This window comes from Miniopterus schreibersii, assembly GCF_964146895.1.
Source record: "Miniopterus schreibersii genome assembly, chromosome: 9".
Classification (NCBI taxonomy): Eukaryota; Metazoa; Chordata; class Mammalia; order Chiroptera; family Miniopteridae; genus Miniopterus; species Miniopterus schreibersii.
Window position 1 is genome coordinate 70,036,179 of NC_138118.1, and position 22,061 is coordinate 70,058,239.

At 38.3% G+C, this 22,061-nt stretch overlaps 1 protein-coding gene across 1 annotated transcript in view; it reads left to right on the forward strand.

Annotated features, from left to right (window-relative positions):
* HDAC9 (histone deacetylase 9) overlaps nt 1-22,061 on the forward strand; it is a 696,981-nt gene that overhangs the window by 571,976 nt on the left and 102,944 nt on the right. Inside the window, exons 19-22 of the mRNA XM_081146569.1 lie at nt 13,241-13,296; nt 13,541-13,628; nt 19,513-19,632; nt 19,945-20,042. Coding sequence (XP_081002695.1) covers nt 13,241-13,296; nt 13,541-13,628; nt 19,513-19,632; nt 19,945-20,042 — 362 coding nt within the window. The remainder of the gene's footprint in view (nt 1-13,240; nt 13,297-13,540; nt 13,629-19,512; nt 19,633-19,944; nt 20,043-22,061) is intronic.

Consider the following 22,061-nt stretch of genomic DNA (forward strand, 5'->3'; position numbering starts at 1 on the left):
TACACCTCAGACAAATGACAAATATACAAACACTTTGCAGCTCTTAGATTAAAAGGTGAGGCTACCTACTGCTCAGATTTTTTTGCTCGGAAATCAAAACTTATTGTAGCCTACTTGGCCTGCCTGCGATGATCCTGCTGTACAGTCTGCTTCCCCTTAGGTTTTATTCTGCCCACCTGCTTTTCTGATGGCTAATATTTCACTTTCTAGTTTGTAGTTTTAACTGCCTGCTCCATGGTAATTGGATCTGCTGATTCCAGCCTCTTCATCTGGTTCTTGGCTTTGGACTGTCCAGATTTCATTACTTGTATGTGGTTTAGCTCATACTGACTAAAAATTGCCACATCTGCCCTCAGAATCTGTCGACATCTCTTTTCTCTCTAAACCTTGCTGAGTTTTTCTCAGTCCCTGACACCTACTTTACACTTTTAGTCAAAGTCCTGATGATATTTTTAAAATAACTTAGATTGGAGAGAATGCTTTCTGAAATAAATTCCGCTCTCAGATTTCACATTTACTTATAAGGTGTTCTACTGCTATATTTTCTATGTTTAAAGTATAGAACAAATATTATATAATGGGGAAAAAAATCTTCCAACTAATTTATTTGTTTCTTATCTTTGATAGTATTAAATTTGATACCTGCTGGTTTATGTATAATGCAGGTGTTTCCTTGCTTTTTTCTTTTAATCTCTGCAAAAGTCTTGCTTTAAATATGTGTGTGTATGTGTGTGTGTATAATGTTTTTATTGGTTTTGGAGAAAGAGAAAGATGGAGAGAGAGAAACATTGATCAGTTGCCTCCTGAACTTGCCCCAACCAGCAGGGATTGAACCCACAACTTGGGTATGTGCCCTGACTGAGAATTGAACCTGCCACCTTTTGGTGTACTGGACAACACCCCAACCAGGTGAACCACATCAGTCAGGGCAAGAGTTTTGCTTTATGATACCACTATCTAAATTGTGCATATCATACACTGGAGAACATACATATTTTACGTCTTTGTAATTTTATATGGCAGTGAATTTCATACACACGTGCACACACACACACACACCATGAAAAAAGTCTGGACAATTGATTTGCTGTTCTTTCTATATAATGCTAATATGTACATAATGCTACATAATTTAATTCCTTTGGTTGACATTTTTATTCAGTTGCCTACTTTTGACTGAATCGACCAATGTAATTGTTGATAGCTATTCTGGTTGTAGTACATGGTGATGGAGAATTAGGATTTAATGGAAGAAGAAAATTTACAGTTAGAGTGAGAATGATGTGGCCAAAGTTAGAATTTAGTACATAAAAGCTAGGTATTTTGGTAATAGTTATAAGATGTACATTGCTACTCTAAAAATTTTTGAAATTTCATATACTAATTTGTATGAATGCATATAACAAAAGATACCAAGGAGCCACTATTGATTGAATGCAAATCTGCTATAGTAAGATGTGAGTGTAATGACAACTGTGATCTTACCATGGGATATGTATTGATATAGTCTTTCCCCCTCAGCATCATCTGTGCTCAGGTCTTGGTCATTACTATTATCTTCCTATTATTATAATATTATACTATTATAGTTACTATTATTATAATGTCATGCTATTATTTTGTGCTATTATCTTCACAGAAGGCTCTGATCATCTGTCTGAAAAATGTTGTTTTCTCTGGTTCTTTTTTTTTTCTTTCTTTATTGTTGAAAGTATTACAGGTGTCCCATTTCCCCCCCTCCCCCCAATTGACGCCCTCCACCTCATTCCCACCCCCTTCCCAGGCCTTTACCCCATCATTGTCTGTGTCCATGGATTATGCATATATGCATATAACTTCTTTGGTTAATCTCTTCCCATCCTCCACCCCCTTCCCTCTTTCCCCTGAAATATGATCGTCTGTTACATGTGTCAATATTTCTGGATCTATTTAGTTTATCAGATTCTTTTGTTCATTAGCTTCTTGTTAAAGAAGACCCTTCAACTTTTCCTGTAGTGCTGGTTTGGTGGTGATGAACTCCTTTAGCTTTTCCTTGTCTGAGAAGCTCTTTATCTGACCTTCAATTCTAAATGAAAGCTTTGCTGGGTAATCTTGGTTCTAGTTCCATGTTTTTCATCACTTTGAATATTTCTTGCCACTCCCTTCTGGCCTGCAAAGTTTCTATTGAGAAATCAGCTGACAATTATATGGGTGCTCCCTTGTATATAATTAACTGCGTTTTTCTTGCTGCTTTTAAGATTCTCTCTTTGTCTTTAATCTTTGGCATTTTAATTATGATGTGTCTTGCTGTGGGCCTTTTTGGGTTCCTCTTGTTTGGGACCCTCTGTGCTTCCTGGACTTGTAAGTCTATTTCTTTCCCCAGGTAGGGGAAGTTTTCTGTAATTATTTTTTCAAATAGGTTTTCAATTTCTTGCTCTCTTTCCTCTCCTTCTGGCACCCCAGTAATACAAATGTTGGGCCTCTTAAAGTTGTCCCAGAAGCTCCTTATGCTATCTTCATATTTCTAGATTCTTTTTTCTTTTTGCTCTTCTGGTTGGGTGTGTTTTGTTTCTTCATGTTCCATATTGCTGATTTGATTCTCAGTGTCCTCTACTGTTGATTCCCTGTAAATTATTCTTCATTTCAGTTTGTGTAGCCTTCCTTTCAAATTGGTACTTTATTATGTCATCGATTTTCTCAATTATTTTCATCGTACTCTTAACTAATATCCTTGAGCATCCTTATAACCATTATTCTGAACTCTGTATCTGTTAGCTTGCTTGAATCTATTTCATTTAATTCCTTTTCTAGAGATTTCTTCTGTTCTTTCCTTTGTGGCATGTTTCTTTGCCTCTGCATTTTGGCTGCTTCCAGGTGTTTGTTTCTGTGTATTAGGTAGAGCTGCTATGTCTCCTGGAATGTGTAGAGTGGCTTTGTGTAGTAGATCTCCTGTAGGGTCCAGTGGCTCAGCCTCCCCAGTTACCTCAGCTGGGCCTTCTAGGTGCTCCCCTGTGTGGGCTGTGTGCACTGTCCTGTTGTAGTTGAGCCTTGGTTGCTGTTGGCATCACTGGGGGGAATTGGCCACCCGGCCAATCGGCTGTAAGGACCAGCTGCAACTACAGCCAGAGAGCTGCTGTGCTGGAGACACCCCTATGGAGCAGGATTTACTTCAGTGGGGCTTTGGTGTTCACCAAGTGCTCCCCTTGAGTGTGTCACTCATGGATGTGGTAGGGTTGTAATCCAGTGTGTTTGAGTCTGACCACCAGGTGCACTGTCTCTGGGGCTTCCTGGGAGGTGCAGAGTCAGCCTGTGTCAGTGCCTTCCTCAGGGCCACCCAGCATGAGCTACACAGCAAACCGTAGTTGGCTGCTACTTGTACTGGACTTGGTGTTGTCCAGGAGAGGCCAAGCTATGAGCCAGTGCAGCTGCCACTAGTGCCAGGCCTGGGGCCACTTATCAAGCCATATGGGGCAGCTGCTGCTTGTTTGAGAAATTTTAGGAAAGTCCTAAGCATCAGACTCGAGAGGCCACTTGCATAGAAAAGCCCCTGGAAATGGCCTGGATGAGCTGCAGGTGGGGAGGGGCGGGGCCAACGGTGCGAGTCAGGTGCTGGCGATTCAAATATGGCGCCTGCCTGCCGGCTGTGTGCGGGGCGGACTCGCAAAGGAGCCATGGCCTCCGCCGGCCCTTCTGCCTGGGAGGAAGCCGCCCTCCGCCTCTCGCCCGGATCTCAGGCAGGTTAGTTCCCCCCCGAGTGTCCCGGGTCCTTTCAGGCTGCTGCCCGGCGCTGGGCTCAGAGGGAGCGTCCGAGTGAGTCCGTGCCGGGCCCTTTAGAGGAGCTGCTGGGGCTCCCGCAGCCTCCGAGACCCTCAGCGACAGTCCCCGCTGGTTTTACAGCCCGGAGTTGTGGGGACGTCTCTTCTGGGCCCTGGAGCCCTGGGCTGGGGGCCTGCTGTGGGGCTGGGCCCCCTCACTCCTCCAGAAAACCTCCACTGCTGAGATTCCCTCCCGGGTTTACCTGGCTGCACCCGGTGTGGGCCCGCGGCTGCGTCTCTGAGATTCAGCCCCGATCCGCCCGCGTCTCCGCCCCTCCTCCCGGTCTCGGTGCTGCTTCAGGTCCCTGGGTGTGGGGCTTCTGTGCAGCCAGGTCTCAGGAGGCACTGAGTGAAGGTGGTTCAGTAGTTTGGTTGTGATTTTGATGTGGTTGCGGGAGGCGGTGGGTGCAGCTGTGACCTACGCTGCCATCTTGTTTCTCTCCCTCTCTTGTTCTTAAAGAAAAAAAGCAAAAGCAAAAATTCTTTGCCCTACTTTCTTGGTTCAGAAAGTTTTCATACTGAGGCTCTTTCTTACGTGATGAAAAATACCTGATTTTTTTCGGTCATTGTGGTCCAAAAACCAGTCATGTTTCAAAAAGTTAGGGGAATTAAATTGTTGGGCATTTTGTCAACTGAAACCACTGGTTGATAAACTAAACAAATTGCTTTCAGTGGGTTATTATTGCCTTACCAAGACCCACATCCTGATATCTTCCCCCTGCCCCACTCACAACAAAAACTTCTTCATAGTGAATCCATTGTTGTTATTTTCATTCAAGGCTCAGCTTAAATTATGTGTAATATAAGCACCGTCCAGTGCCCTGTCTCCCTTCCACCAGGAGACTGGTTCTTCATGAATGTGTTTATCCGTATCTGTAGCCGCATCTTTGCCAAGCTCAAGGCTGTCGGCATTATGGGCCACAGATGCCAGGCTTCCTAAGAACTGTTTTCCAGTGCTGTCATCAAGCTCCTTCCTTCTCGATCCTTCAGGGAGAAGGGCTGGCAGCTGTGCATATGCTCTGGGGTCCACCATTCAGTGAAACTGCTAATGCTGGGCTCCTGTTTTCCTGGCTCTTTTGCACTCACTCAAAGAAACAAAATGGTATTCCCATATGTCCCTTATTGTTTTCTTGGCACATCTCCCTACTTCCTTTAACCTCCCAGATTCTAGTATGTGAGAGACAAACTTTCTTTGTGAAAATTTTTCCCCCTCAGATGCTGTAGATTAATAACATTGATTCTAAAGCAAACTGTCTATTTAGAAAGCCTCTTTTAAAGGCTAGAGTTAACTGGTTTTAAGGAGTATATCAGCACATTCCAAAATAGTATGCATCCCAGTGAATTGCAGTTTTAGGGAACCCAAAAGGCTTGATTTACTAATTTGAATGTCAGATTTTACAAATGGTTTAGATACCTTTAGGAGATACCTATTGACTGAGTGTCTAAGTATTCTGCAATTTAGTTCTTTATTATTATATTTCTATTCAATTCCTTCCTTCCAGAAAGAATCACAAAACTAGATTTTATATTTTCACATATAAAATTAACAATAAAGATATCACATAGCATTTCTTATAGACTTGTGGAATTGAACACAAGTGGATGAAGTCTAGCATTTGTCAGTAGTAGGTCCCTAAGATGATATAATTTCATCTCTCTCTCTTAAAGACTGACACCGTAGGGTAGGGAAAACCAACTATTTATGATGTTTAGTAGACACAATGCATTTCTTTTATTTCTAAATAAGATTTTATTGCAAGAAATTAAAGCTGAGAAATCATGTGGAACTATTTTTCATCACAAGTATCAGCATAGCTAAAGAAGACTTCAGAATACACCAGAGATCTGCAGTTCCTGTTTAACAGGGACTCTGAAGGGGAGCTGGTATGGCAGTCCCCTCTTACCCGCCATTTCGCTTTCTGTGGTTTCAGTTACCTACAGCCAACCGTGGTCCAAAAATGTGAAATGGAAAATTCCAAAAATAAACAATTTAGAAATTTTAAACTGTGCACAGTGTGAGTGCGTGATGACATTTCACACTGTCCTGCCCCTTCGCGCACAGGATGGGACTCATCCCTTTGTCGAGCATACTCACACTGTATCCGCTCCCTGCCTGTTAGTCACTTAGCCATCGCAGGTCTCAGGTCAGCTATCCTGGTGTCACATTACTGTTGTTCAAGTGGCCCTTATTTTACTTCATAATGGCCTCAAAGTACAAGAGTATGCCAGAGAGAAGCCATAAAGTGCTTCCTTTAAGTAAAAAGGTGAGCACAGTACAATAAGATATTTTGAGAGAATATTCACATAACTTTTACTACTACAGTATATTATTATAATTGTTCTATTTTATTATTAGTTATATTGTTAATCTCTTACTGTGCCTAATTTATAAATGGATTATAAACTTTATCATAAGTGTATATACATAGGAAAAAACATAATATGCAGAGATTGGCACTATCTGTAGTTGCCGACATCCACTCCAGTCTTGGAATGTGTCCTCATGGACAATGGGGGGCTGCAGTATAAGGCATGTTGAACAAATGATGAGCTGTATCATGTCCATAATGACCAGCTCTAGACTGCAGGCCGTTCAGCCAGTCATCAGCAATACTGCTGTGCCTGAGCCATTACTAAAACCTGGAACCCGAGACAATTGTTGTACGAGCTCCTACAAGGTAAACAGAAGTGGGGAAAGCAAGGAAGGTCAATATCTGTTTTTCTTTCTCTGCTCCTGAGTTGGTTTCCAATCATCTAAATCCCCAAAACCATTAGCAGAGTGATAGGAGGGTCATTGATGATCTGACCTCAAAAATTTAACATCCATTGATATCCACAGAGACACTGTGAACAATTGCCACTGAAGAATTTTCAGTTTTATTAGCCAAAAGAATGAACTGTGATACCACCATGTTGAGTGTAACCAGTACCACTTTGGAAGGGGAAGAAGAATTTGATCAAGTTCAAGTGAGCCATCATAGGTGTTCCACAAGATGCTAGAGAATTTTGTTGGACATTTTTGCCTTACCTGAATCGGGGGAGGGGAATTCTTATAAATGAAGTACTTAATGTAGCAAGATGAGAGCAGTGTTATTTACATTTTATATCTTGTTACAACAAATATCATTACCCTCCACCCACCCAACCAAAAAACAAAGAAAAACCTTATATAACAATTAAAAAAACAAAACAGGATTCAATAGAAGACAACACAATTAGCAATGATTTTTAAAAGCAAAATTTTAGTATAATAGGAACATTAGGATCTTCTATCTAATTAAATATTTCAAAAGCATTGTCTTTACCATGTTTCTAACTTCTTAACCTCTGTACAACTTAATATAAAGAACCAGAGCTTATTACTATAAATGAAAATTTTAAAATGTGCCAAATCAGCAAACACATGCTTTATTTTCATTACTCTTTTGAACTATCAACAGGTAAAATACTTGAATTTTTGGCAAGCACATTTATTGAGATGTTAGAAAAGGCACTTAGGAGCATACTGATTTGTTAGGAGATAAATTGTGCTCTCCTAGCATAGTCATGTAAATTGCAGGTTTGGGCTGTTTTCTGCATGTCTTTATATTAGCACCAAATAGCTTATGTACCGACCAGTGTATTTTATAATTACAGTTATTATTGACTATCAAAGTTGCTTAAGAAATTTCCAACTATTTCCAATTCTTTGAAATTTATATTTCCAATTTTTTAATAAATTAACCTAGCCCTGGCTGGTGTGGCTCAGTTGGTTGGGCATCATCCCGTGCACAGAAAGGTTGCCAGTTTGATTCCCAGTCAGGGCACATGCCCAGGTTGCAGGCTAGATCCCTGGTTGGGGATGTGCAGGAGGCAGCCCACTGATGGTTCCCTCTCACATCAGTGTTTCTCCCACTCTCTCCTTCTCCCTTCTGCTCTCTTTAAAAAAAATCAACCTATATGTATGTAGATAAAGGAATGTTTCTTAAAGTTATTTTCAAAATTGATAATGCATCAGTATGAATCAGAGGTACCTGGGATTTTGGCTTCCAGTGAAATTTTTCAAGCACTTAAATCATTGCATATGACTTTCCAATTCAGCAAATGTATTGGAAGTAATAATTCAACCATCACATCTTTCCTTGGTAATACATGCTGTAGAGTTTTTCCATGCTGTGCTTGGTTTTGATACATATTATTTCATTGAGGATTGATACTTTAGTACATTTAGAAATACTTTAGTGGTAATACTTAGGCATCGGGAGGTAATTACTGAGCTCTAAATTAGCAATGCACTAAAAGAGAAATTTTAAAAACAGAATTCCAATCAACTGTTCTGACATGCTCAATTACTTTTTGGATTGTAGGAAGTTATATTATATAGAAAACATTTTCAACAGGACAGATTTCTTTGTTTTTATTCATGTAGCTTCCCAAACTAGTGTTCTGCTTTAAAAAATGAAGATTATTATTAGCATTAGATGAGAAAATAATAAACTGAGCCACTGAATCCTTTATTATATACAAGTTTTTTAATATTTTTGTGAGGTTAGTAGATTATTAAGTTCTTTTAAAATGCAGTAAATTACCTATTTAAAATTCTCATTGAAAAATATTCATTGAAGATATATATGTTCTTGAGCCAAGGAAAATTTTGGTTCAAGTGATATCATGTACAATAAATCTTTGTGCATGACACTAAAGGGTACAGAAATTTACAAAACAAATTCCTTGTCAAGAGGTCCAGAATCCAGTGTGAAAATCAGATATTTCTGTAAGAACAAGAATAATAATAATCTTACTTTAAAGCACTTGTCACAATAGTTCATTGAATCAAACTCCATTAACTGTAAGCAATAGAGTGTTCTTTGTCTTTCTAAGAAATAAGATGCTACCAAGTCTAATAGGAAACCTCCCACAAAAAGCAGGCTTGCAAAAGCTAGGACCTTTGAGAGAAAGAAGGCAGGAAAGGTCAGAGCAAAGGAATGGCCACAAGAGTAAGAGCCTGAGTAGTACCTACTTACAAATTTATTTTGTTCTTTACCAATCTCTAGCTGTGTGCCAGGCACTCTGTAAATATAGATGATAAAATGGTAAACCAGGTCATAAAGTGAGGATCTGCTGTGGGGAGTAAGGGTGTGGACATTAATCATAAATCACAATAATCAAAATGATAAATCTAATAAATCAATCAACATTTTCAGAAACAAGGGTTGGCAGATCTTTAAGAGGGTAAACAGAGGTAACTGATTGGGACCTGCCTAGGCTCAGGAATGGTTTCCCTGTGGAAGTGATGTTGGAACTGAAATGGGCAGATAAGGAGGGCTAATCCAGGTAAACGGAGGGAGTAGGAGCATGTGCAAAGGCCAGTGTGGCTGCAATGGAGAAAACAGAGTGGATGGTGGTATAAGGTGAAGCTTAAGAGGTGGGCAGAGGCCAGGTTGTGCAGTGTGGCCAGTCTTAAATGCATGTTTTTATTAAATGCACCTGTTTACGGGTGCCAGACTGTCTGGGATAGAATCCCAGCACTGTCACTTGCTAGTTATAAACCTTAAGCAAGTTGTTTAATCTTGCTATGACTGGATTTTTCATTTATGAAATGAAGATAATGTTATGTGCCCTCAGATGTTGTTAGGATTAAAGGAGTAGAAAAATATTAGAGCTTATTATTTATCACACTGTTATTTGCAAATGTGACTTTTATGTATTATATATTACATTATATCATTATAATACAGAGGTGGGCAAAAGTAGGTTTATAGTTATGAGTACATGAAACACAGTTTATTCTTGTATATTTATTAATTATTGTATTATTTTTATAGGTACAACTGTAAACGTACTTTTGGGCCACCCTGTATGATACTGTTATTTGTTATTTTGATTTGTTTTTATTAAGAGGAGGTACTTAATTTTTTTACTCTGGTGGCAACAATCCAATATAGGAAAAAACTGATGATACCAGAGAGAGAGGGGAAATCTGCAGATGAGATGTCCTTGACTAGGTCAGAAGGGATGCAATTAAATACACAGGGGGAATGAATAGCTGTTACACGGGATCAGGAAATGGTGGGGAAAGATGTCCAGATTTCATTATGGAAAGAAGAGGACATTTTATTCCAATTGCTTCTATTTTCTAAGTGGAGTAAGAAGCTAAAGTCATCAGCAAGGGACAGAGTGAGCAGGGGTTAGTGAAGATTTGAAAAAAGAGAAGGTAGGAATTCTCTCCTGAAAGACTTGGAGAGTTAATTGACTAGGGAATAGAGTGTGAGGAGGAGCCTACTTGAGGCTTATCATTGTGAATTTAAAGTATGGTAGTTGAAGGGATCAGTGGAACTAAAGGTGAATATTTATATCTATATATCTATATATATATAATTTTTTTGTAAATACATGTATATGTTTGTATTCTGGTTAACAATTTTATTTTTGAGATGGCAGAAACTTGAGCCTATTTAAATCTTAATAATACATATATATATGTAATTGGGAATTTTAATATGAATCGAATATGTTAGTGAGAAAAACATAAATGATAGTGGACAAGTCGGAGAGAGTGAGGCCCTAACTGCAGGTGGTGGGGTAGGTATTGGGAAGACTAATGCCTCCTGTGGGTAACCAGAGAGGAGGGGAGCGGCCGGCCCAGGGCTCAGTCTCACCTTTCTGGGCTCTCTCTTCTCTTCCTGGGTGATCTAACCCTCTTTCACCAGAGACTAGTACGGAAGTGGGTGGGAGCGGTGGGATTTATGCTCTCGGAGCAGCAGCAAGAACAAGGACACAGCTGCGTCTTCTGCAGGCAGGCCGTGATGTGTGAGAGAAGAGGCAGCTACCACTTGAGCAGGCAGATTATGGGAAAAGCAGCCTTGCCGGGTTTCAGCTAAAGAAAGGGGACTTTCAGAAAACACATGGAAAAGGCAGGGAGGGGAGCTGGCCGTTTCTGAGAGCCCAATGGAAGGTTTGGGTGGATCATGGTGACTGAGAAGAGGCTTGTTATTAGCAAGAAGAAGACACTTTTCAACCCCAAATGAAGCAGATTAGCAGAATGGTAGAGGTTACTGAGGGGGATTATAGTGAAAGGCAGACCCTTTCTTTGTTCAAGGAATTTGTCTATAAGAGAAAAAAAGAAGATGGAATTCAGATTCTATTGAGCTGTTTGTACTCTATAACCTAGCTAATTACCTGTGTGATTTCATTTCCATGTTTCTTAACATGATCTCTATTTAGAATGATTTCCTGTACATAGTGTTTTCCAAAATCCTTTCTTCTGAGCCATTGTTCATGCTTTTCCTCCTGCCCAGAATGCCCTGTAAATTGTTTTGCTGCCTTTTTGAGCACAACGCTTTCTCTAAGACCCATTAAAATCTACCGCTCCACTTTCTCTGTCTTACGGTTTTTTCACTATGAAATAATGTTTGTTGTAAAACCATTTGGGAAAGACATGAAATTATCAATTAAAAATAGCCCACATAAGACCCTCACTTAGATATATCATACTTTACATATTATTTTTAACAGTAATACTTGTAAAATTGATGAGCATTTCTTTTCCACTAAATATTTATAATAATATTTTAATGACTGTCTAATTTTCTGTGGTATAGATGTACCATAATTCATGTAAACATTTTCCTATTATTAGTTAACTTAGATAATCCCCATTTTTCCTATTGTAAATAAAACATTATATTTTGCATAAATACTTGTCTACACAGTTAATAACACCTTTAAGGCAAAAATTTTTTAAGTAGATTACCCATTCTTATATTATTTATATCCAAAAAGTATGTAAATATTTTTAAAGGCTCTAGATACATAGAGGTAGATTATTTTCCAGAAAGACAATAATAAATTATCCTCCTACAAGCAGCATTTATGAGTCTGTAAGGCACAACTCCATTGTCAGCTTAGTGTATTTTTTTAAATTCCAGTTTCCTTGTTGGAAAAATGTCTTTCCATTGGGCTTTTCATCTGCTTTTATTTGATTACTAATATAAGTTGAATATTTTTTCTTATAGTTATGGATCACTAGATATTTTTTCTTTGTATTGTCTAGCCATGCCCTTTACCCATAAAACATCGTATTTTAGATTGAATAGTAAAAAATCATTATTAATGTTAACCTAATTATAAGATTGTTACATGCTAATATTATATTTGTTGTTATTTTCAGCCTAACTGTTGTTTTCCTAATAACATATATTGCACCTATCTGAATCTTTACTGAATTCTCCTTTTTCAGAAGTCCTTTAGTTTCTTTCTTATATTTATCAGAGAGATAGTAAGTACCTTAATAATAAGAGTAGGGGATATATTTATCACCATTCATAGATTTATATTGATTTTGTGTTATTTGATTTCTAATTTGCTTCTGAGTTAATCATTATTCATGTGCTTATCAAAATACATAAGGAATTAACCCACTGTGTGTTAATTACCATAATATTCTAGAAAAATGTATATATACTTAAAGCCCTAGGGAATAGATTACTTTTCCTGATATTTTGTTTGTGTTTGTAGTAAGATTTGGAAAAAATACCCCTGGGTGTAATAAATTATTTCCAAAGTTTTAGGATCTGTGTCAAAGAAACATTGTATTTTGAGCATGTTACTTGAATCATAGTTAAGTGAAAGGTGGTGTGAACCATCTGATAAATGATTTTTTTTTATGTCTAGCAACCCAACTTTTCTGAGCATGCTGGCTCTGCAAGGATTTATAGACCCCTGCCTTCATGCTGGAGTTACCTCAGCTTCCCGCCATGCATTCCAACGCCTTAATCTGGAGGTTAAGGCATTCCTTGATCAGGGATAGATCTGATTGCTACTCAGCCCTGGAATTCTTTATAAAATTCCAGAACGTGGGCTAGAAATTGACTTAGGGAATCCAATAAAGTTGCAAGTCTTGGCAGTCTTCCAAGCTAAATTTATAGACTGGAGGAAATATGGGTTTTCCATTGTTCTTTTTCACCTTTCTGGGGTTTCTTTTGTGTGTATGTGAGTGTGTGAGTGTAAATTTATCATGTCACTGACACTGGAGTGGAAAGAACCATTGAGGGAATCCAGCTCAAGCATTTTCACTGTGGATCTTCCCTGGTTTTTCTGAACTTTGACCCAAACTTGCACCAAGAGTGACTTGCTTCCCTTTCTGTAGGATGCTGGTGTCATAAAATAAGAAGTCGTTGTTGAAAATGTGTAATGCTAGTGTAACAGCTGACATGCACATTTGCCAGCCAGGTACAACCCCCAAGTCCTTGGCTCTGTGGGAGCCTTCTTTTTGAGGTACAATCTGAGAAAACGTGATCATTTATATTGTTTCTGTTCATTTTATGAAACAATAATGGGGCAAGAAAACAAACTCTGAAGCCTCCATAGACGTCAGTCTTTTTGTGTCTGCCTGATGGTCTATAGTGCATGGAGGTCCAAGCACTCCTCCCCTATCTGATCATTGGAAACGTATCTTGTTCTTACAGAATGGATTTGCTGTTGTGAGGCCCCCAGGCCATCACGCTGAAGAATCCACAGCCATGTAAGTACCAGGGACTGTTGCCCATCTCCAAGCGCCACGGTTCCTGGCAGTCACCTGCCCCGTGCATGTCTCTGAAGCCTCTAATTGTTAGCAGATGGAATGAAAAATCTTGCGAGGTACTCCCAGAAGCAGATTTATGGCTTCAGAGATCATATAGCATTTTTTAAAATGCTCTGAACATTATTTATAATGGTTTTCCCGGCTGATTTGCTTTCTTATTTCTCTGTTCTTCTCTATTCCGCAGGGGGTTCTGCTTTTTTAATTCAGTTGCAATTACCGCCAAATACTTGAGAGACCAACTAAATATAAGCAAGATATTGATTGTAGATCTGGTATGTATTCCTGGCCAGAGCTGCATTTTCAGTGACTCTAGATAAAAGAGAGTGCATTTGTATTTCTCTGTTAGGTTGTCCTGCTTTGAGCACTTGCAAACAACTGAAGGGTGCGTTTCCTTTGAATGTGGAAACTCATTAAATTCAGGATTGCAGTTCTAAAACCATAAACATTCACGTTTCACTTTCATGGTGTTAACTGCAATTTAATGAGAAGAAGGCGCAGATCAGGGCAACTTTTATGATCCTTAAATGAATTGATACTTCCACAGTTAAAATAACCCAACAGAACCTGAGTTTACTTTTCCCTACAGAATATGGACTTGAAGCAGTCAGATGTGCTGGAAAGAATGCTGTTGCTTTGGTAACCAATTGGCCACTTCCCTTGGTTAGCAATCATGTTGCTTGTTGTGCAACAGTGGTATTATTAAAACAAGTCAGCGTGTCATTCTTTCTGAAAAGATTTCAGATCATGCCTGCCAGTTTGGGATGACTCCCGGCAGGGACCCCGAGTGATTAAAAGTCAGAGGCATTAGATTAGTCTTGCATTTTAACATGATGCATTCTTACACAATAGAGTTATAATTTGTTTTAACAAATGGTTTGTTTAAATGCAGATGACACTTGGCATGTTGTCTATAGTATATTCATGAATAATGAGCTGGAGATCTGCCCCATACAAAAGGACCAACCCAGGAAAGGGCGCAGGAGAGCTGGCTGGTGATTTATGAGCCCCGTTTTCGGTTTGCCTCTAGTTCACGAGGAGGTGTAATAGGTTGTCTGACAAAGCATAGACAGGAAATGAACCCTGGCATCCAAAGCGAACCTGCTACATCTGCACTTAATTAATTTTTGCAGGTGATAAAAGATTTAAAGGCAAAATATGTTAAAAGTTTTTTTTGAAGTGCAAGGCTTAATAGTCTAAATCTTGTTCATATCTGCACTCATAATTAAATCTTATTGGTAAGTCGTGGCCTCACCGTCCAACCCTTCAATTCAGTTAAGCAGGCGCACCAAAGGGTTGAGAGCACAAACAAAACCATGGGAAGAAATACTGAGTTAAGGTAAAATGAAGATAAAAGGAATGGAAGACTGATAACCATTTCTCGTGCTTGGTAGGAATGGTGTTTTCCATATACAGTATCGTAGCCTTACTGTAAGCACTTTGGTGCTGAGATATTAAAACCCAGCTTTCAATGTTATTTTCCAGCCATGCTTAAGTTTCAATGCAGGTCATAGTTCACCATTAAAGAAATGTGCTGAAGGCCTAGATATACTACAGCAGCAGGCTCTTAAAACTTAACAGAAAGGGGGACATCAGTAGCCATTTTCCCATGTACATACAAAATTACATTTTAAATAATAATTATTGGTTTGCATATTTATGAGAGGAAGTTAAAAAATAATAGGTTTCTAGTACTGTAAGTTCTTAGAAAGATAAGCCAAAAACTTGAAGAAAGGGTAACAGATGAAGACCAAGGATTGTGTGAAAAATTTGCTAAGCTTTCTAAATTTGTCACAATTATGGGGGAAGAAGGGAATCTTTTACTGTTACTTTCTAAGGAACCTCCTGTGCTACCATTTTATGGTTCTATGAAGATAACCAATAACCATTGGGTCCCTAAGAAAACACATCTGTGACATCCAAACTCTAAAGTAATGAATTGTGCAATAGACTTGAAATCTGAAATGCCTAGCTTATGATAGATGGCTATTTTGCACCTTGGAGGATTTGTCTGTAAAGTTTTGTTTTTTGTACATCAATATAAGAATAAAAGACTGCTGGAGGTAATTCTGTGTGATTTATAAAATAAGCTGCTTGGTAGCTCCAAGGAGTGTCCTGTAGGATTACTGGCCTTTGATTATGAATTAGTTCCATTATCCAATCGTAAAGGATACCGATTTCCCAGCAGGCTGTAGTAAAGGAGAAGTTTTTGTTTCAGATTTTCTAAACATAGGAAGTTCTGTCCAAAGGGTTGCCTCTGAGATCACCACCAGCCTGTGTATTCTGACTTTCAAGTTGTCCAAATTCTGCAGCTGCGATACTTTGAGGAAATTCCCCTGCTCCTTCCAGCTGCCGAGAAGGAAGTTTTAAAGTGCCACGTGGCTCTGAGACATCCGTTCTCCCTGGCTAACAGGTCTGTCCTGCAAGTTAGCAAAAGAGAAGTGAAGGTTCTTCAGTGGCAAAAGAACTTCGTTCCTGAATATCCAAAGCCACTAACTTTTGCTAATCAGTGTGACCTAGCTCCACAAATTCGTGGACCAACAGAAGGCAATGCTCCTCTATTGTCCAGTAGATAGTTTCAGCATTTTTACCCGCCTAGTAAATAGATAGCCAGAGCTCTAATTCACCTCCTTTACGGGCCACAGCCAAGCAGCCAGCGCTCTAATTCACCTCCTTTGCGGGCCACAGCCAAGCTCAGAGGCATTGAGTAACTGAGGCAGGAATGATTCTAGTTGGCCTGTGGGGCTCATTCATTCCATTTCTCCTTCTGGGGAAGATTCCAGAAACATTCAGATTGGTGAGGAGAGGGAGCAGGTGCACTTGCTTTTCAACTTGCAAGATACTGGTCACTGCATTCAGGGTTGTACCTGTTCTTAGAAGTATGATTTGCCTGCATGACTCAGGTAGCTTTTATTGAATGTGACTTACAGTTGAAAAGAATATGTTTTGGGCTTTCTTCATAAAAGAAAAGTCACTTCAGATGTCAGATTTTGGGCATTTCCAGTTTTTATCAAACACCAAATCTGACCAAAGAATTGTCACAAGTGCCAGTACTAAATAATTATAGGTGATAACTTTAGCTGGTAGAATATATTATTTAATCACAGCTATTTTAATGTTTTAATAAAGACATATTGGGTCTAAATCCTTATATAGAATAAATGTTAGCAGTATATTTGAGCAGTAAAATGTTGAAATGATTTTCAGCATTTCCCAGAAAATCTTCTACACAAGGTCTATTTTGAGGTATTTAATGATTCAATTAATTTCATTATTATAGTACTTTCACATAACCACCAGCGAGTTTCTTATGTTAGTCTAGTACATTTGGTTGCCATGGGGGGAAAAATCCTCAGATCATACCTGAGCATTAAGTACTTTGTATGAATATTTTACAACAAAGAAATCTGAAAAAAAATTATATTTTCAAGGTTATAAGTTATTGACCAAAACAAAAGGCATATTTGTCCTTACTTTTATCTCTAAACACTTTGTGAATATGAATATGGAATGAATAATTCTCTAAGTATTTTTATTTTTTATTATTTTTAAAAAATATATCTTTATTGATTTCAGAGAGAGGAAGGGAGAGAGAGAGAAACATCAGTGATGAGAGTCATTGATTGGCTGCCTCCTGCATGCCCCCTATGGGGGTTGAGCCCAAAATCGGGCATGTGCCCTGACCTGGCATCGAACTGCGATCTCCTGGATCTTAGGTCAATGCTCAACTGCTGAGCCAGACTCTGAGTAATTTTAGAATGGGTTCATGTATTTCAGTGAAAAATGTCTATTTTAACCTTATTGTGCTGTGTACAAGACTATATTTCTTATTCAGAAATTTATTCAATTATAAGCACCCAACACAATTTTCCACAACTATTGATTGTACATCAGAGACAAATGATCACCTTTTATTTGACATTCTTAAATAAACTTTCACAACATCACTAAAGAAACAAAAGTGATCAAGGCAATATATTTTTGGTTTTTAAAGTATGGATGCATTTAGGCCCAGAGAAACATTTTTCTTACAATGCTGACTAAAAATTCTGTCATGTAGTAGAAATGCAAACATTCCTTCGCTGTTGTTTTGCAAAGTATTTTTTTTGTTCATCCTCTGACTATCCAGTAGCAATCTCAAAAGACATTGTGGCTGAAACTTTTCATTTTTGTTTACATGTAGGAAAATAGATTTGCTCTCTCCCCCTTCCTTTCCTTTGAACATTCAGAAATACCAGGAATGGATATATTTTCAGTAAGCTATTTGTTTTCCTGGGTCATATGCCTTGAGCCAGAATAAGTTTCTGGAATGATCCACATCTTCCCCAATATTTTATGATCCCCTAATTGGTTTGTGGATTCATGTACTATATAAAAGCAGAGAGGACTAGTATATGTTTACACTCTGGAGAGTAAGCTCAGCACAGGCTTTCCAAACCCGCCAAAGGGAGCCTTTGGTTGTGTCTAGTGAGGAAGCTCTGGGCTGAAGGTTGAAACGGAGACAAGTTATATGAATTTCAGTAAGGAGCAATAATGATCACCAATCTCACTTCACGGGTTTGCTAAGAGGATCAAAGAGACGATGAATATAAGTTAGCAATACAGTGGTTATGAGTTTGGCCTTTGGAGTAAGAAGTGGATTGAAGACACAGTCTTGTAATGTGTTCTCTGTAGAGCCTTAGTAAATTACTGACACTCTGTGTCTGTTTAGTTTGTTTTTTTTTTTTAGTAAATTTTTAATTTACTAATTTAAAACACCAGAGGAATAATACCATATACATCATATATTTGTTAAGTAGGCCATTTAATGTAGTGCCTGACCCCCAAACTGTAGGAATCATTGTTGAAAATAGTGTGATTCTTACTGTTATAAACTGAAGTACTGTATAAGGATATAGTTACACATGACCAAAATGTTTTATAAGAGAACCTGAAGCATATACAACAATAATATTATGTTGAATACAAATATATAGATTGTTCACTTTTAGTGTCATCTATTTTATTTTTGTTCAGAAGGTATTAGGATGGATATTAACTGTGGTCTTTCAGTGAAAACATTTTTTAAAATGCTATTAGCTTTATTTTTCCCATTTCTTTGACAATTCCAGCATATATCTATATAATAAAACAATTAGAAAAAAGAATTGTGAAGTTCTGAATCATTATCATTTACAAGTGTCTGAGGAATTTTTTTATTCATTAAAATGACAAGGGTTTGTTTTGTTTTGTTTTGTTTTGTTTTGTTTTGTTTTGTTTTTGGAAGAGGGAGTGGTGTAGGGAAAGAAAAAAAGGGAGGGAAGGAGGCTGGGGAGAGAGCCCTGATATAATATTAAAATTAGGCAGATTGGACAAGATTGCATAAAGCCCCATGCCATCTTTTTGCTTTAGACCAAATGATTTAATAGCTAATGAGCTCATGCTCCTGTGTCTTTGACTTGCCGTCACGATTTTACCAAAATAAAGTATGAAGTCCTTTTTGCATCTGGCATCTCTTTTGAAGTGATTCTAACTGCTGAGGGATTGCTAACTGAACTGAATGCTTCAAGAAAGCCAATTTACTCAGCTGGTTGCAAAGCCTTTGACCTCAATGGTGGGACTTGGCAAATCAATGCATACACGTATGTTTAGTGTTCTGTCAAGAATTGCAAAAATGCTCTGTAAGCCATAGATCCTTCTGCAAAATACTAGTTTGTAGTTTAAACATTAGTCTTTCTTCAGAGGCCAATGAGGCTAGTTAATTAAGCCTGAGGGGTTATGAACTGTTGGCAGTTAATAAGTCATAAAATTCCTCCATAAAACAGGATGCGAGATTCCATCACTGAAGCAAAGAGTACAAAGGGCCGGTGTATAAATATCTAATTGTACCAAAGGACTGGGCTTTCTCAGTGACTGCTCATCTGGAGTCTCCAGGGCATGTTCGCTGTGGTTTCCTGATTTTTAGAAGCCAGTTTAAAAAATGAGTGCATTAAAGGGTAATTTGCCTGAAAGTTCAGGAAGTAAAGGGGGTGGTGTGGAAGCAAGCTGAAGGGGAGAGGGAAAGGACAGAAAATGAGGAGGAGGGTGGGGGAGAAAGGCAGGGAACTCAAAATCAGAAGAGTTGTCTCCACATAGAGTTAGACCTGACTGTAGCTGTCATCTGTTTTCTTTTCCCTGTAGGATGTTCACCATGGAAATGGCACACAGCAGGCCTTTTATGCTGACCCCAGCATTCTGTATATTTCACTCCATCGCTATGATGAAGGGAACTTTTTCCCTGGCAGTGGAGCCCCAAATGAGGTTCGGTTTATTTCTTTAGAGCCCCACTTTTATTTGTATCTTTCAGGTAATTGCATTGCATGATTACCCATAATTTTCTTGTCCTTTGCTGGTGTTTTAAATTACACGAGATTACTGAATTGTCCCACGGGAGCAAGGACCAGTGCAGAACAAGTGCATAACCCAGAGCACTGGTTGTCAAGCAAGGGTGGGCTGATTTGACATGTTGTTTGATGTTTATTTCAAGAGCTCACATGTGTTTGTTTTCCCCTCTTTTTGCTTTCTTCCTTGTGCCCTCCTCTACCCACTGTGGTGTGGTTTTTCTCTTCCCAGGTTGGAACAGGCCTCGGAGAAGGGTACAATATAAATATTGCCTGGACAGGTGGCCTTGATCCCCCCATGGGAGATACTGAGTACCTTGAAGCATTCAGGTTGGTACTTCTTTCTATGAAAGTGGCAAATTAGAAAACAAATGTCGGTGGAAACAACACCAAACATAAAACAGAAATGTAAATTTCTACCTAAGGTAAAGTGGCTAAAGGAGCTTTCCATCAAAGCTCCAAAAATTGTGTGGTTTGGGGACCTGAATATTGATTGCTACAAAGCCAATAAGGAATATATGTAAGCCAAAAAGGTACAAGAGCTAGTTCTATTATTGGTGAGTATCTTCTCCCATTCAGTTGTCTTTCATTTTGTTGATGGTTTCCTTTGCTGTGCAAAACCTCTTTAGTTTGATGTAGTCCCATTTGTTTATTTTTTTATTTTTTTATTTTTTTTGCCTGAGGATATATATCCAGAAATGTTACCAATGAATTTTTCTATTTACCAAGTAATCCTAGTACCTTGCATGACATAAAGTTCTCAGCCTTACTGTAGCTTATGATCATATCCATTGCTCTGCAATATGGAATTCTTTGTTGTTTTTAATCATAGTACTATTAGTGGTACTGTAGCTTTGCATAGAAATGGATCATTCATCCACAGCAGGGAAAGATAATTTAGATTTTTGTACCCGTTGTTCTCACATGCAAAGTGAATGGTTGGTTGATGAGATTTTTTTAAAGAACCCCCTTGCATACAACAATTTCATTAAATAATGTGGAAACAGATAGTATGTATACATTATTTTTTTTTATTGAAATGTTAAGTGAATCTAGTGTTCCTCAAAGTTACTGAATGTTCTCAAGAATGGCACCTTCTCTTTGCCTGGAATGTGCACACATATTAGCAAACTTTTCTAAACTTTCCAGTACAGTCACCATACTTAAACTTAACTAGAGGAGAAGCACCATTATTTAGCTAGGCTGCAGAAATGTAAAATTGTCGCTTATTCATAGTTATATAAGAACAAGATTTAAGCCATAATAATTCTGTTAGTTTTGAACTGTACCATGTCTGTTTGCCATTTCGTGTGTATGACTAGAAAAACTTGTGAACCTGTTACGGGAGAATCAAGAAATTAAGTCATTTATTCAGTAGCATTAATTGAACATATGTTATGTGCCAGGCACAGTGACCAGCACTTGGAATTCAGAACTGGTTTGCTCTTAGGGAACATAATAGAGGTGATACTTTTTGTTCTAGAGAACAGATGTCCTTAGACTTGGAGAGGGTGAAATGAACTCTTCTTAGAGGGTTTCAGGAAAGACTTCATCAAGTATTGTTTGACTAGTGCTTTCAAGGATGAGTGAAAGTTTTCAAGGGATGAAGGAATTGGAGTAGTGGGGGATTCATACTAGGCAGGGAGAATAGACTGAAAAGCATGGAGTCATGAAGTAGCCTTGCTCTGTTGGGCAAGGTCCTTAGGGTGGGATTGTGTGGCAGGAATACAGATAATACTTCATAAAGTCTTTTGCAGGCAAAGAATTGCCTATCTAAATAGGAAAGTTCCTTTCTAATTTGGGGCTTTAACAACATAAAATCCCAAACAGTTTTGATGTAATATTATTTATCTTTCTTAATACAACCTTTGTTTCCCAGCATTGAAACTGAAGATCTTTCTGGCATCTGTGTATGGGTGCAGGATATGGAGGTGGGGAAAAATAAATGGTGTATTTTCTTTTTTCCTAATTTTTAATTGTTTCTGGACTGTGATGAGTATCTTTGGAGGGGACGCCTCTCTCTAGGAAACTACATTTATAGTGGGATATAAGACGGTTGCTCATTTTTCCAGCCAAAATTTGTTACATATATATTGCCCTGTGGTTTCTACTGTGTCTATGGCAAAAAGAAAACTTCAGACAAACCCAGTATTTTCATGTTTGTTATAAGCTTTAAAGATAATTTAAAAAATATAATGGGATGCCTAAGTTAGTTCTGATAACTAGTTACTTATTCCATGCAGTTAATCATTCATCCCTGAAATAATGGAAGGATATACTTAAGATTTTTCACAAGAGTTTTCAAAATATTTAATAATATCAAATATCGCCTATGTTCAACTAAAATAT